Genomic DNA, 15,096 nt, shown 5'->3' on the forward strand with positions numbered 1-15,096 from the left:
CGTTCTTAGGCCAATGAAACGGTACTTCTTTATTTGACTTTGCATTTGTACTGACCTTCAAGATAGACAATATAAAACACTGCCGTATATCTGACTCCAATAAACAAACTAAGCTGCCTAAACAAACCTAAAAAGACGCAAAGCTAAATTAACGTTCCCACATTATATTTCAATAAACCATACCACGAGAGCGCCAATTGCGGCTAAACACGCAACGCAAAAGTCAACGCGCCACGAATCAACTGTGAGATTTCAAGTCTAAAGTAAAAACTGATTTTAGATCTAAAAGATACTAGCTTATATAGCGGTCAGGTCACGTGTTATTACAAGTTGTAAAACTGGTATGGTTGTAAAACGTGTACGGCCGAGAATATTAACTGAGTTCTAAACCGCAATTATTCATTAAAATGCTTTACAACAGGGGTGGGCAACCTTTTTTACTGTAGGGCCAATTACAAATGTCAAAATTGGATCGCGGGCCGCACATGTGCATAACACAAAGTGATTTTGCTTTGTTTCTTACCAAATATGCTCAACTACAAGTATAATTCGTACTTGGTTCTAGCCACATTGGAGAAAACTAGCATGAGGCGCATTAATCAGTTTAAAAATATGTATTAATTGGACTCTTTTGCCAGTACTTTTAAAATACTAGCGTCTCTGCGGGCCGCACAACCTTTGATGAAGGGCCGCAGGTTGCCCACCCCTGCTTTACAGAAACGTCAAGTGTAACATGGCTGGAAGCAGTTTAAGACGTTGCTTCACGTTAACACGTAAGGGGGGCGATAAAACGATAGCCTTCAGCCAGTTTATAACCGGTGTGTTGATGAGAAAACAGGTTTAAACCGGTTTAATAGCCGGTCAAACTTTTGTGTAGAAAAAAGGCGAGTTATGATCGGGTTTGACCGGGCCAATACGTCACGATAATTACATGCAATTAAAATGTTTTGAATTGAAAGTCCAAAGTCCGATATGTTTTGAATGAAAAGTCCAAGGTCCGATACACATTCGGCAAAACGTCATCACGCGATCAATTAAAAAAAAAGAATTTATTACCCATTTATTGGCACAAAACAAAAAAGGTTTAGAAATTTCCAGGTTAAAGCCCTCCTTCAGGCTGATACAAATTACAATTTGTGCCAAACCAAGCATTGACGACAAACGTTTGCAGCTAAAAGTAATGTTAACAAAAATAGTGGTGGACGAAAACATAAATTCTTATGCATGATGGTAAAAGAAAGGCATAGATAAAAATATTACACAATATCAAGTAAATGATAAAGTCAAACTAACAAAAGTATCAAAAATCACAGTTTGTGACTGAAAAGGTAAAAACTTTAATTTAATTAAAATTGTAAATATTTGCAAGTAAAATTGTAAGCAAATATTTCCTTTCGGAAATTAAGCAAAAATAAATGAAAAAAATTGTTCTGTGTCTTTGACAGGATGACATCATGATTTAAGACGTCATACTTTACTTCTTTAACGTCACAATTATATTAGCAGGAGAAATGGATCTTGATCGTAACGATTTGCGTGGATTTCTGCATAAAATATTTGATAAAATTCGAAGAAAAGAGTGATTGCAAAACTTTCCCACCTGTTCTCATGAGGCCTGTTTGCTGTGGAGCAAGCTGTCTGAGGTCGGGAAATCCCTAAAGTAAAAATCGGTCAATACAAGTCAGTGGTTCCCAATAATCTTGTAGTGATCGGCTCCTTTTATAAAATTACGTCTGCGAGCCCACATTATAAAACTTCCCACAGTTCTATCAATTGTGCTGTCTCGTAAATTAAAAACTAGAAACGCAGCTCTTGCAGTCACTACACTCAGTTTACACACCAATTCTATAAATAAAAAACTGTATTATTTTTCTTGTTGTTAGCGATGGGATTTCAATCGTTGCTTGTCGTGAATTCCGCCACAAATTCATCGGAAATGCGACCATCTTCCCCCAAATTCACAGTGAGATTGGAATGAACTCCTTCTGTTGCCCTGCAAGCTGCCATCAACTCCCGACTCGCTGTTCGGTTGAACGACAAATAACCTGTCAAGTACCAAGTGGGAGATTTAACCAAACGTACATGTAAAGGACCAAAGCAGGGGTTAAGATACAAAATATCGAAAGTTGAGGCAGAGAAATACATAAACAGGTAATAATCACTGCTCCAAGTAAACACGAAACCCACCCAAAGCCTGCGCGGCCGACTGCCGAAGCAGCTTATCACTCGAATTAAGTTTCTCCAGCAGTTTAGGTACTGCCCCACACGTCACAATGGCATCGGGTACTCTAGCTCAGGTAATCCGCTGAAACAAAACACGCCGTAAATACTTTGCAACAGGAACTAACTTCCACACGTCACACCTGCCATCACCACCAGGGTCATTGCAGCGAAACAAATCCTCCAACGTTGTGAGATTCAAGCCACCCAAGCGTGAAATTCCAGCAAGTGCTGAGCGCAGCTGAGGCTGCTTGAAACTTTACTGACTGAAAACAACTGTATATTACCACAAACAACCGAACAAAACTATAATGACGCACCAGGTTGGCGGAGTTGAGTATTTCCAAAATAATTTCGAATCCGAATCCATCCAGGTCATTCAACTTCTCATTCTCCTGGCATCCGCTCACCAAACAAGCCAAGCAGTGCAACTGACAATAGACAATGTGTCGTTGTGACGCCACACATCTTCATGTTGACGTGTTACCTGCATCGTCTCATCACGTGACGTCCTCCAGACCCGGTGGAGCAACAGCTTTATGGCGCCCTCTTCGGCAATGAGAAGTTGTGTTTGTTTGTTGTTAATGTGAGCGACGCCTGAACCAATGTGAGTTTAGTTACACTTTACGAATTTAAGTACAATTGTCACGCACCAATGCACATGTTGTTTAAAGCGTCGAGGGTTGCCATGACGACCTTCCGAGTCGATCTTTCCAATCGCAACAATCGGATGAGCGGAGGAATGGTGTTGTCACGTGACAAGCTACTTTGACTTGACGAACTTTTCCAGCCCCATGCTGCCACCGCCTGGCAACCTGTATTCGGCATCAGTTAGTACGACAATGACGTCACACTTGCTGTCGGACTTGCTAAGCAGCATGTCAATTACTTGGCTGGTCCCGATTCTTTCAGCTATAGCTCTCTGCTGCTCCGGGTGGTTGCCAGCCAACGCCCACAGTGCGCATGCGCCACATTCCTTTACCTCATCCGACCAAATCTGCACAAATAGTTTTCATGACGTAGCTGTTGTAGCGTTTACGACACTATTGTGCAATGTTTATGGAAACTATTGCATGCTATTTCGCAATAACGTTTCACACCACGAAATGGAAATGTTTACCCTCATTTCTGCATAGACTAATGTTTATAGTTCCGGTTCTATGGTAGTCATAAGCTATTTCCAGCCATTTTTTGGGTTCCAGAAAGATCTAACAGTAAACATAGTGTTTATTCCCTTATGACACATATTTCCGTCGGTATTTCCAATGTTTCCGCAGTTGTGATTCGTATTAGAACGCGACGTTTCCACCCTGTGAATAAGCATATGGTGTTCACCAAAAGGCGCTATGGCACTATAAATTACATGGCTACCTTAAAATAAATAATATAAGTAATATGAGAAAAAGAATTCGTACACCGGCCAAGGTTTCACATTGTTATATAAGCGTAGACTTTGATGTTTTCGCCCTTCTATTTGTGGGTTCTTTTTGTGGATGCTAATTGTGGTTTTTATCTCACTGCTGTTGTTAGCTGGTCAAGAGCTAATCAGACGATATCGCCTAAAGCAAATATTCAAGAATACAGAGTGTTAATCAACTCTGGTGTGCCTAATATTTGAGCTAGTGCTATGAATCGAGCGAGAGGCTCATTCCGACGTAGTTCCATCCGGTTCGCAAGACTCTTTAACTATTCCAGACAGTACAGACAATCCAGAAATCGTGAGGAGGAAGAAGAGCAAATAAATCGTGTCCGCGATCACACACTGCAACTTTCTACTGAAGCTGAGCGTGAGATAAATCGTTTAACTGTGGTTCAGAACGCAGTTCCAACCTTTGTCTGGAATTCTAACCATAGAGAGTTTGATTTGAAGTTCAAGCCTTGTTCTTTGGAGGAAGAGATCTCTTTAGTCGAATTCACAAGTGACCGAGATCAATTTCTGGCTGAAGGTCTACGACGACGTTTGCAGGAGATAAGGTGTGAAATCTTCCAAGGTTTAATTGCAAGCACAGATCTTGAACAGGCTAGTTTCGGCAACAACCCAGACGAAATAAGTAAAGCTGTGAGATTCTATCAACGGGTCAATCGTGAGCAACTTGAGTGGATCACGCTAACGCACGCAGCTCCTGCAAGGCCATTGTGGTCGCGTCCTAACGGAGAAGAATCTTGTGTTATCAATCTATTCATTCCCTTGAGACACCATACCTGCCGCCCAACAGGCTCTAAGGAGGCTGGTGCTTCACTGTCAATAATACGTGAACACAGACGAATTCCGTTTATTGCATATCCAATTTGCGTTTTTTTTTTATGGGAATAACAGGCCGCAAGTATTTTATCGTACAGGCTCCGTACAGGTTGTGTTGGCTCGTCAAGAGCTATTAGCGTGAAAATGCCAAAAATTCTCGTCGTTAAACACTAAAGACGATTTTCATTTAAAACCTTCTCACTCAGTATAACGCGTTTTTAAATTTTGTTAGATTTTATTTTTGTGTCGTAGTTCTCTTTGTAGCCACGCATTACGAATATTCAATTTGGTTGAATCAAAAACCTGAAAAATCCTGCTGAGCGATGCGGGGGCGCCCTCCAGTGACGCTTCCTGTTGTGCACACAGTTCCCTCTGGTGATGCATCCAACTGCAAGTGCCGCCTTCATTTGAGCCGGAATGCAGTGACCACGCAATATCGCCACCAGTGGCGGTAGAACTCCGATATTCACAAAGTCGTTCTATAAGAAGACAATCACATTATCGTACAGATTTATATCTGTAACAGACATTATTAACCGAAAAAGAATGGGTATGCCCGTCCAGAACTGTTTACCTGGTTCTCATTGTTTTCGTCACAAACGGCGGCTATTGCGTCAGCAGCGGCTGTCTGCAACGCATCGTCACGAACCGTGAGAAAATTGAAGCTCCGCACTCCATAATCCTCCGCTGGATGTCGCCAGCACCGGACTTGTCCCCCCGACACAGGGAGGCAAGAGTGTTGATGACGTTCACTAAGACATCGACGACCTGATGTAGAAGTCGTATTAGCTGGGTCGCAAATCACTTGCATGAAAGTTTAGAATTCGGGAACAAACAACAAGTCGGTTTGTAAACTGAACGGGCTCGCTTAAGGTTATGCAAACAAGAATCAAGCAGTCAATTTAACAACCGACTTCACGCATCAAGTAAGCGGCAGATTTTTAAAGGAATACAAACTAAACGATTTACTGAAGAATCAAATCAACAGAACAAAACTGCAGGCCTTATATAAGAGGTCAATGTGACGCTGCAGCTGCTAGACTTCAATATCGTAAATTTGTGCGCTGATGATACATTAAGTTTATAAGTTCAACTTAAAACATTTCGATGTAAACTCACATCAACTTGCAGAAGTTCCACAAGAGGCCGGATACCACCGTAATCAGCGATGCGTGACGAGTTGTCGTCAACATGAGCGAGATCCGAGAGAACGACAGAAGAACGCGATTGGATCTCGCATCTCTCGTCATCCAAACCTCGGTGCTCCGGATCATCATCGTTGCTCGGTTTCAACAAAGAAATCAAAGCTGAACACAAATAGATGTCGCAAACTTATTGAGGGGGTTTGGGGGAATTCCGGGTACCTACTTGGCATTGCGCCAGCATTTGTAACTTCAGCCCGTACAGAATCCTGTTCTGACATGAGACAAATAACGGAGCAGGCCAAGGAGCGGATCGGTGAACAATTCTCATCGTCCAAATCCCTGCCGAGTCCTGGAACACAACAAAGCATGAACTGAGAGAGTTATCCACTCAACCGAGCTTAATGCAGAGCAAAACAAGTAATAACGCTTAATACACTATAGCACAACAGCTAAAGTGCAAGTTTTGGATTTAAAAAATAAATTGAGACGATTAAACGACAGTTGTACTTGTCGTGTGTAGCAAAACTTTAAGGAAACATAAAACCGACCTGAATCAACCGACAGTGTCGCCGACTTCGGTCTTCTTTTCGAACTTTGGAGCAGCTTAACGAGATGAGGGACAGCCCCGGAGTCGAGAAGAGGTTTCCAGTATTTGGGTGAACGATCGAGCAAAACTTCCAAACACCGAAGTGACGCGTCCTGCTTTGTCATGTGACGACCAGCCATCATTTCTGTCAACAAAGACTTTTTATTGGCCGAACCGCGCGCATGCACAGACTGATACGTACCAACAACACCTCTCCACACATCGTGGCTTTTTGTGCGCCCGATCAACTACTCGATGAAGTCAGTTTGGTACTTTAACTCAGCGCGCTGTATCGGCCCGTCATTGTTGACGTCACAAGCAGTTATTGTTGCACCACATTTGAGGAGGAACTTAAGTGTTTGAAGAGCGCCGTTGGAGGCAGCAGCGAGCAGGGGGGGTCACATTGTCTCTACATAGCATGTAAAGGTGTAGCATAAAGATAAATTGTGGCGGGAAAAAACCACCGCATTTGGTTGAGATTAGTGTCGTTTGTGTAATATTGATGAGTTAAATATGCGCTATGACGTGATTGCTTTGTTAGTGACGATTGAAGCATGTATACGAGTGAAGTAAAAATACCTTCAGTTAAAACTCGACGAATTTTCACTGAAAACACAAAAACAATATCCAGGTAACATTCGCGCAAATAACAATTAATCCACGTAACTCACCCCCCAGTTGCTGGCATTTCCAGTAGATTCGGGTGACGTCGCAGTAGTGACCTCACAATGGCCGTGTGACCTGTTGCGCATGCGTGGTGGATCGCTGAATGATTGCGGGCATCGCTCACCATTGGGTTCACTTTGCTCGCTAGGAGCGCTGTAACACACTCGAGGGCGCCACATCTGGCAGCAAAGTGCAGGGGGGGGGGGTCGCGCCTGTCATGAAAATTGAAGGTTTTTAAACAAAATCACTTTCTGTTTAAAACGCAGTCAACAAAACATTAAAAGTCGGCGAAAAACACAAATCTACAATGAACAACAACAAAGATGACGTTGAATGACGACAAGCAGGTTATTACGTCACACAAGCGGGTTAGTTCCATTCATAAAAATCTCACCGGTCCTTTCAACAAACAAATCGTCATCAGGTATATCGTTGAAACCTGTCAATTCTAAGTTCAACATAAAGTCGTTTCAGAAAAAATGGCGACCATATTTAAAAGTTGTAAAATATTTCTAGCTTAAGAAACAAGATACTTTACAACTTTGTGTTTTCAATTTATGTCATTAACCTGATGAAGGTGTCTCGTATGAGACGTCGAAACGTCGACATATTACAATAAAAAACTGCTGGAAGAGCTAAAAATTTTGTTGATACGTTATGCCTGGCAGCAACAGTTTATTCAAACTTTTACCCGTCTTAAATTTGACCTTGTATTGACCATACGGGCAATAACCAGAAAACATATATGATGTAATGGCATTAAAATTTTTGTCAGGTTATGTTTATAGACGAAAAGCAGTTAAATATAAACAAATAATACAAAAGTGCTTACTCACGTGTAGAACGCGGGTTAATCTCTACACACAAACAACAATGTCATCCCCTACACACAAACAACAACGTCATCCCCTACACACAAACAACAGCGTCATCCCCTACACACAAACAACAGCGTCATCCCCTACACACAAACAACAGCGTCATCCCCTACACACAAACAACAGCGTCATGCCCTACACACAAACAACAGCGTCATCCCCTACACACAAACAACAGCGTCATCCCCTACACACAAACAACAGCGTCATCCCCTACACACAAACAACAATGTCATCCCCTACACACAAACAACAGCGTCATCCCCTACACACAAACAACAGCGTCATGCCCTACACACAAACAACAGCGTCATCCCCTACACACAAACAACAGCGTCATCCCCTACACACAAACAACAGCGTCATCCCCTACACACAAACAACAGCGTCATGCCCTACACAAAAACAACAACGTCACCATCAAACCTGCACATCTGGGGAAAATAAACTCGAGCTTGCAGTTTTCCGCATGATGGCGATAAAGGGGGTGACAAGTTCACGACGGCATGAGAGTTTGAGACTTCCTTCCATTCTCTGCAAATGTGAAATACGACCTATAAAATTATTGTGGGTGACAATCATCAACTGCCCGACCTGAGAGCACTATTTGGCGCACTTAGTAGGTTGACAATCGCACAAATAACTTCCAACTAAAATATTTAAATATTGTGTGTCAGACATAGTAAACATAAACACAAATCAGCGACCAGCAAGGCACAGGGTACAAAAAAATTAGAAAAATCTGCGATGGGATTCGAGTCTTTCCGGGACTCGCGCTCTACCATTTCAACTACACATGCCAGACAAAATGCTTTCATTAATAACCAGAAAAATATGTTTGTACAGAGAATTTCAGCAAAAAAAAAATGCCTTGGTTACCTCATTTAAAAAATCGCTGTTGACTTTCCTCAGAAAAGTTTGCAAAGTGCCTGGGATTTGTGGCTCACTTGCTGTCTAACTCATTTGTGTGCTCGTTTTTTTTCTGTGACTGTCAACAAGAAATCGAAATAAACTGTACAGCTGCAGATGTTGTATATAATTTATTGCTGGGACTTTGTATAAATTCGGCAGGAAAGTCTTGAGTGTAAATATAATTTTGGATGCACTGGAAGAACTTGTAGCGTCATAAATTACTCTGCACCAAAAAACCTTATTTATCTCACAAGCTGAAACAAAATATTAATAAATACATACAGGTCACGCCACTTTTTTACTCTATAACCTACAACAATAAAATAGAATACCAACTGTCAAAAAGCTCGCATAATCAACACAATACCGCAGCATAAATTATTTGTTGACTCTCTATTCACTGTCATCGAATAATAGAGCAACACTAGTCTAAAAAGGCAACCAAGATGCTTCTGCGCTGCCTCCTTCAAATACTTCACCTGCGCTGCCTCCTTCAAATACTTCACCTGCGCTGCCTCCTTCAAATACTTCACCTGCGCTGCCTCCTTCAAATACTTCACCTGCGCTGCCTCATTTTAAATACTTCACCTGCGCTGCCTCATTTCAAATACTTCACCTGCGCTGCCTCCTTCAAATACTTCACCTGCGCTGCCTCCTTCAAATACTTCACCTGCGCTGCCTCATTTTAAATACTTCACCTGCGCTGCCTCCTTCAAATACTTCACCTGCGCTGCCTCCTTCAAATACTTCACCTGCGCTGCCTCATTTTAAATACTTCACCTGCGCTGCCTCCTTCAAATACTTCACCTGCGCTGCCTCCTTCAAATACTTCACCTGCGCTGCCTCATTTTAAATACTTCACCTGCGCTGCCTCCTTCAAATACTTCACCTGCGCTGCCTCCTTCAAATACTTCACCTGCGCTGCCTCATTTTAAATACTTCACCTAGCTTGTTTACTTCTAAAGCAATGTGATGTATCTGATGCTACTAATCGATTGCAGTTGCTTATGACTTTGTCACATTTTGTTTCAATACAATAGTACTACACAATCGGCAAACGTGTGAAAGCCACCTACGCTTGAAGAGTCAGTTCAGATTGAGATTGATGAACAAGAACAAGAAGTAGCAGTTTTTATGAGCAGATATTGAAACTTACTTCCTGTGTCCAGAACTCTTAAAACCACAACGCAGTTTACTTACTTACAAAAAGACTTACTTGTCCGATTAATAACGTAGATATAACTCCCGCGCATACGTGCTTACCTTGTTGTTCAAAGCTTGGCGGAACCCAAAGACTCTTTTCATCATTTCGTCGAGTTGTTGATCGTTCATTGGCAGCTTTCTCGGTCTGTAGGAGCTTAGTAGCTGGTATCTTGCATGAAGCCACGCTGGGATGGGCGGAGTTGCTGGGTAATAAGTGGTGAGAGGGATACGGATCACGTGGTACAAACTCCCATCTGCAACAACAAGTACTTCATGAAATAAGACTCACCACCACAGCATTAATTTTTCCGCTGCTCAGGTGTTGGTGAAGGAAACTGATTACCACAAGCGAAGTTTCCTAGAGTCTTGGAACATCCATTCACGCGCCAACACAACGAACGTTAAAACAGATGTTCTAATGCCGATAAATTATCGGTCGCTTTTACACCACTGAGCTTGTTTTATCGCTACGGTGGTGCGAGTTTGCAGCCGGGTGATCTTGTTATCGCTGTTTTACATATGTGTGTTTTGCATTTTGTCGCTTTAAAAGACATTCGTCTTGCAAGTTATGTCATTATCCTGATGAAGGCGTCTTGTATAGGACGTCGAAACGTCGATTGTTTACAATAAAAACTGCTGGATGAGCAATACTTGGTCTAACAAGTACTTCCTCTGTTACATTTCACAGCAGAAAAGATAGGCGACGGAAAGCAAATGCGTTGACTAATTTCAAACAAAATAGCCCACTGCGGTTTGATGTCCTGCGCCACAAGTAAGGAAATGTTCTGCATTGATTTAATAACCTGGAATATGCTGATATTAGTATTTTTTGCACTTATGTTTATTTTCTGTGTTAAGTTCGCAACTCCATGTCACCGCTTGTACCGAGCGATGTTGTCGGGACGGAATACTCCTGTCGCGGTCGGTTTGCCAGGAGTTTCGCTAGATGTCGCCCCGCCTCATCCGCAACATGATTACACCAATCGTCATCGGACAACGTCTGTAAACGTGGTAGAGCTACTAACACGATACGTTTCTCCTGATCCAAAAGTGCTTAATTTTCGACAGGTGGCGCAAAGAGCACTTTTTTCATTTAAAACGGTATATCTCAAAAAATGCTAACGGTTAGGGCTATTAGGGTTGGGGTAAGGTATTAGCACTTAAAATTCAATAAAACTAACCCAAAAAATTAGTTTCTAATGTAAAAATTTTATGTAAATATTTCCCAACCCAACCCATTTATAGCCGCTAAATAAATAATTCAGCTCTTTACGCCACCTATCAAAAATTAAGCACTTTTGGTTCAGGAGAAACGTATCGTGTTAGTAGCTCTACCCAAATAAGTAGTGTTAAACCGAATCAATCGAAAATTTCAGCCAAGACCTTACCACGAAATTGGCCAAACCAAATCTAGTATAGAACATCACAAAATGCGGCTTACAATCGAGTAAATAACCAGCACATAATACTTATTTGCAGAGAACCTGGCTTCAGTGTTTAGAACACACTCAACTTATAACGTTACACGATTCTGACGTCACAACGCTTACCTCAATGTCCTGTGTCAAGGTCAAACTGAATTTCCCCGTGAGCTGATGCAAGATGACATCGTTCTCCTGTTTGGACGCGTGCCAAGTTACATGTTATTTTAAAATTTTAATGACATCGCGTGCCAAAGTTTTTTCTAAATAATAGTGGTTCGTAACAGCAGATATCAATAATAATAAAAAGCGGAGTGTTTTGTAAGGCTGAGTTTTAAGACAATGACATGATAAAAACTATAAACAAGCGGTGTAACAGGTTAAATTGTTACTTCAATATAAACACGCAAATCGTTTGGCGTGCCATGAAAATTACCAAGGCAGGTAACCTTGGAACGCGTGCCAAGTGTTGCCGACCCCTGTTGTAAACATATCCGAGCGTTTTGTCAACGTTGTTATCGGCAGCTATTGCCAATTCACGTCTGATTTCTTGCAACTCCTCATTAACGCAGATTATTTTTAAAGCTTCCGCATAAATTGGTTGAAATAAAGTATTTTGTGTCAAAACAAAATCACAGAAACGAGCAACCGCATTATGTTCACAAGGTTGTGAGTTCTAATCCTATCTCGGTCGCTTGTGTTTTCTGAGCAAGAAACTAAAATCACATTGCTCCAACCTAGTGGTTTCCGATGGGTTAAACTAAATTGAAATCACCAACTTACCAACTGCATAAGTCAAAAAAATTAAATAAAAAAAGATTTAACCGACTTACAATAAAAACAGGCAGCTATACGGCGGACTTATTGCGAGCATGACGCATTCAGGCTTTGCCCGCCCAGAGCATGAAAATGAAACAACAAACAACAAAGTTGATTGTAAGTAACGCTTTATTATAACCGCACAATCCAGTCGTTAATCGCTTTATAACCGGTTTATATTTCTCTGCATGAACTGACGAGGCCACAAATGTTTACATTAACATTTGGTGAAATAAGGAAGTCTTCCCCCGGTCGTGTTTACCACAATGCACCAAACTCACTTTCTTGTGAGTCCCTGTCACATAACGCTCCACGATACGGTGTACCTGCAGCTGGATTAGTCATGACCCACCAATTGTTCCCTTCACTGTATTGCGCTCAATAACGTTTTAACGTTGCGCAGTTATTTCCGGCTTGGTGATGGTTTTAGTGCAAATATTGTGTCGCTATGTTCACCACGCGAAATAAACTCAACTCTTCCCGTTCAATTATTCGTCACCTGATAGAGCAGGGGTGGGCAATCCTCCCAAATCAGGGATTTTCATCAACCGACGCCGGAGCGCCACCAAGAGGACAGAAATAGAGATGATAAATTGCAGAAGTTTCAGATTTCTCTGCGTCACCGGGTCGCGTTCCATCGCTGCACGAATCAGTTCAACCTGGAAACATTTAAACCACAGCTCGTAAATATTGTGTACAGAGGATCTTATTGCAAACATATAAGGAACTTTTTCAAAAAAAAAATTTTCAACAGGAAAGTCAGACGGTAACTGAGATTTTTCGCTTTTAGTTTAGGAAACTCGGTTTTGCCTTAAAATGTTTAAAAAGCAGTGACGAAAATATAATGGATGTTTTGTCACACGATTGTTACGACGCAAGTAAGAACAATTAACACGGGAATTTTCACTACGCTACTGAAAAACTGGTTTCCTGCATAATGTTATTTTGCTCGGTAAATTTGTGCGTTTGATTATTTCAGCTCCAAATTTTGCAATGAATTTTTTTACAAAGATCGACTCTATTGCGTCACAATTACTTCTATATTACTTATGTCCAAACAAGGACTAAATGACGAGCGATGTTTTGTGTCGTAAAAAAGTCACCAATATTTTCGTGACTTTATTAACAATCCCCCCATGTATAGAAACTCCGGTTAAACCCTTACATACACGTCATAACTGTTTCAAGTCACTCACGTGATGACGTAATCGTCGACGCCATCGTTGCAGCGACATCGGGTGGATGTGGTTGTGGTCAGAAAGCGTGACGGCGGAAGATATGTCGCATGTCGCCTGTAGCGCAAGTACGTTCGCGACAGGAGACACTCATACGCGCGACATGTGCACAGACAAGACACATTTCACGATTTCTGAAAGGACAAAAAGAAGTATTTAAACAAACTACAGCGCATTAGTAAGCTAATGTTTTTTCAACGCTTATTAGATTAAGGAACCAACTGCTTACAAAATATCAACATGTTTTCATGCTAATAGGTTTTACCAGCCGAACGTCACGTGATTAAATCGAGGCAAAATACCGAATAGGTGTTGAAGAACCGATTTTCTTTCTCGGCAAACCAATTGCAGATCGCATGTTTGCAGCTCGAACTGACATTGATCACAACAATAAATATCCAGGAAATCCCGCTAGTGTTAATATTGATTGACGTTTCCTCGGCAGTTATTGCGCAACGAAAATTTCCAATCCATTATTGGTGGTTTAATTTAGACGGTTGTGTTAATAATAGAAAATTGATATAAAATTGCTGCAAAATATTATTTTGAAAACACTCACTTTTGTACGATGACATTTTTACCACAGACTTGAAACGAAGAAACTAGACTGACGCACTAAAAACACAATCTGAAAACAAAGCGATAATGTCAATAACTGATGTATTTTATACAAACATTCTATTTAAAAAATTACGGCCTTAAAAATGTGTGATATCGTAAAGAAACTGTACACCACCAAACATTAAGTTTAAAAAATAAAAAAGTGAAAATAATTAAGTACGATTTTATGCAGTTGCTTGAAAAGCCTGTTTTATAATTGAGGTCAGAAAAATAAATTCGCAAATAAACGAGTTTGAAACAGCTTTCTAATGTCTTTGAAAGATTTTAAACTGGTGGATAAACATGTCGTATATTTTAAACTATTACTATTGAAAATGGCGTTATAAATATATAGTGCAATTACCTTAAGTTGAAATGTCGGGTCCACTCAGGACAAATCCATATTATGCTGTCGCTGGTTTGCCGAGCCATCTTACGTCATCACGGTTGTATTGCGGACAAGCCAGGAATCCAACCGCTCAATGGATCCGATCATCGGCGCTTCCTTATCCCGTCGTCTCCACTCAGCTGCAGACAAATCAACAATGCTTAACAATGCATACGGGTTTCGAAGTTGGGTTGCTTTTCAGAAAATGACGTCATTGGCGCGCCGTCGTGTGAAAAAAGTTGGGAGTAAATACGTAAAAGAGAAATGCAACAAAGAAAAACAAAAATAGCAAAACAAGGTTCTGGGTGGGTCCCTAAACTTTAAATCGTGTTTTTATAACAACAAAATCCAGCAACAACGACGAACCTGTATAGCTTGGCTTCCTCCATCCGCTTCCAGCAAAACGTGCCTTTAACGCCGCAAATCAGCTGTTTGACTTTTATATCAACCTCAGCGCCCCTGCAAGTCAGGTCTGGAGTCCACAATTCTGCGCGCAAATTGCCTGTGGAGTTTTCGGGCAACGATTACTTAATCACTTTACCGCGCGTTTTTACCGAACATTCACCCCCTCAGGGACGAAACAACTCTTGGTTTACAAACAGTGGAAAAAAGTGACAACAGAATCAAACACTGACTTGTGTCAGATGATGTCATATAAACATAATTAGCACAGACTTGATTCGTGTGACGCACTTCAAAATCTGTTTTTGCATATGTCGTTGTTTATAGCTCAGTAAAATGTATTTACCACAACAGTGCTTCCCAACCGTTACAAGCTTGT

General features: G+C 41.2%; 1 protein-coding gene and 1 pseudogene across 2 annotated transcripts; one reads left to right on the forward strand and one right to left on the reverse strand.

Annotated features, from left to right (window-relative positions):
• Positions 1 to 1,034: 1,034 nt before the first annotated feature.
• LOC145227991 (ankyrin and armadillo repeat-containing protein-like) lies at positions 1,035 to 15,090 on the reverse strand (annotated as a pseudogene). Its single transcript, XR_013860019.1, has 24 exons — positions 14,682 to 15,090; positions 14,292 to 14,455; positions 13,887 to 13,955; positions 13,289 to 13,461; positions 12,592 to 12,751; positions 11,407 to 11,468; positions 10,738 to 10,903; positions 9,913 to 10,106; positions 8,164 to 8,271; positions 7,246 to 7,298; positions 6,865 to 7,071; positions 6,156 to 6,602; positions 5,831 to 5,956; positions 5,582 to 5,769; positions 5,037 to 5,230; positions 4,766 to 4,941; positions 3,073 to 3,217; positions 2,874 to 3,035; positions 2,708 to 2,817; positions 2,541 to 2,651; positions 2,188 to 2,486; positions 1,841 to 2,045; positions 1,601 to 1,655; positions 1,035 to 1,544 (listed from the first exon to the last, which is right to left on the reverse strand). The product of XR_013860019.1 is annotated as an ankyrin and armadillo repeat-containing protein-like (transcript).
• LOC145227560 (uncharacterized) lies at positions 3,247 to 4,534 on the forward strand. The gene has a single exon (XM_080092414.1). The coding sequence runs from the start codon at positions 3,848 to 3,850 to the stop codon at positions 4,532 to 4,534; it is 687 nt and encodes a 228-aa protein (XP_079948540.1). The 5' UTR covers positions 3,247 to 3,847.
• Positions 15,091 to 15,096: the final 6 nt, after the last annotated feature.

The sequence above is a fragment of the Phallusia mammillata genome, chromosome 5, assembly GCF_965637545.1.
Source record: "Phallusia mammillata chromosome 5, kaPhaMamm4.hap1.1, whole genome shotgun sequence".
Lineage (NCBI taxonomy): Eukaryota > Metazoa > Chordata > Ascidiacea > Phlebobranchia > Ascidiidae > Phallusia > Phallusia mammillata.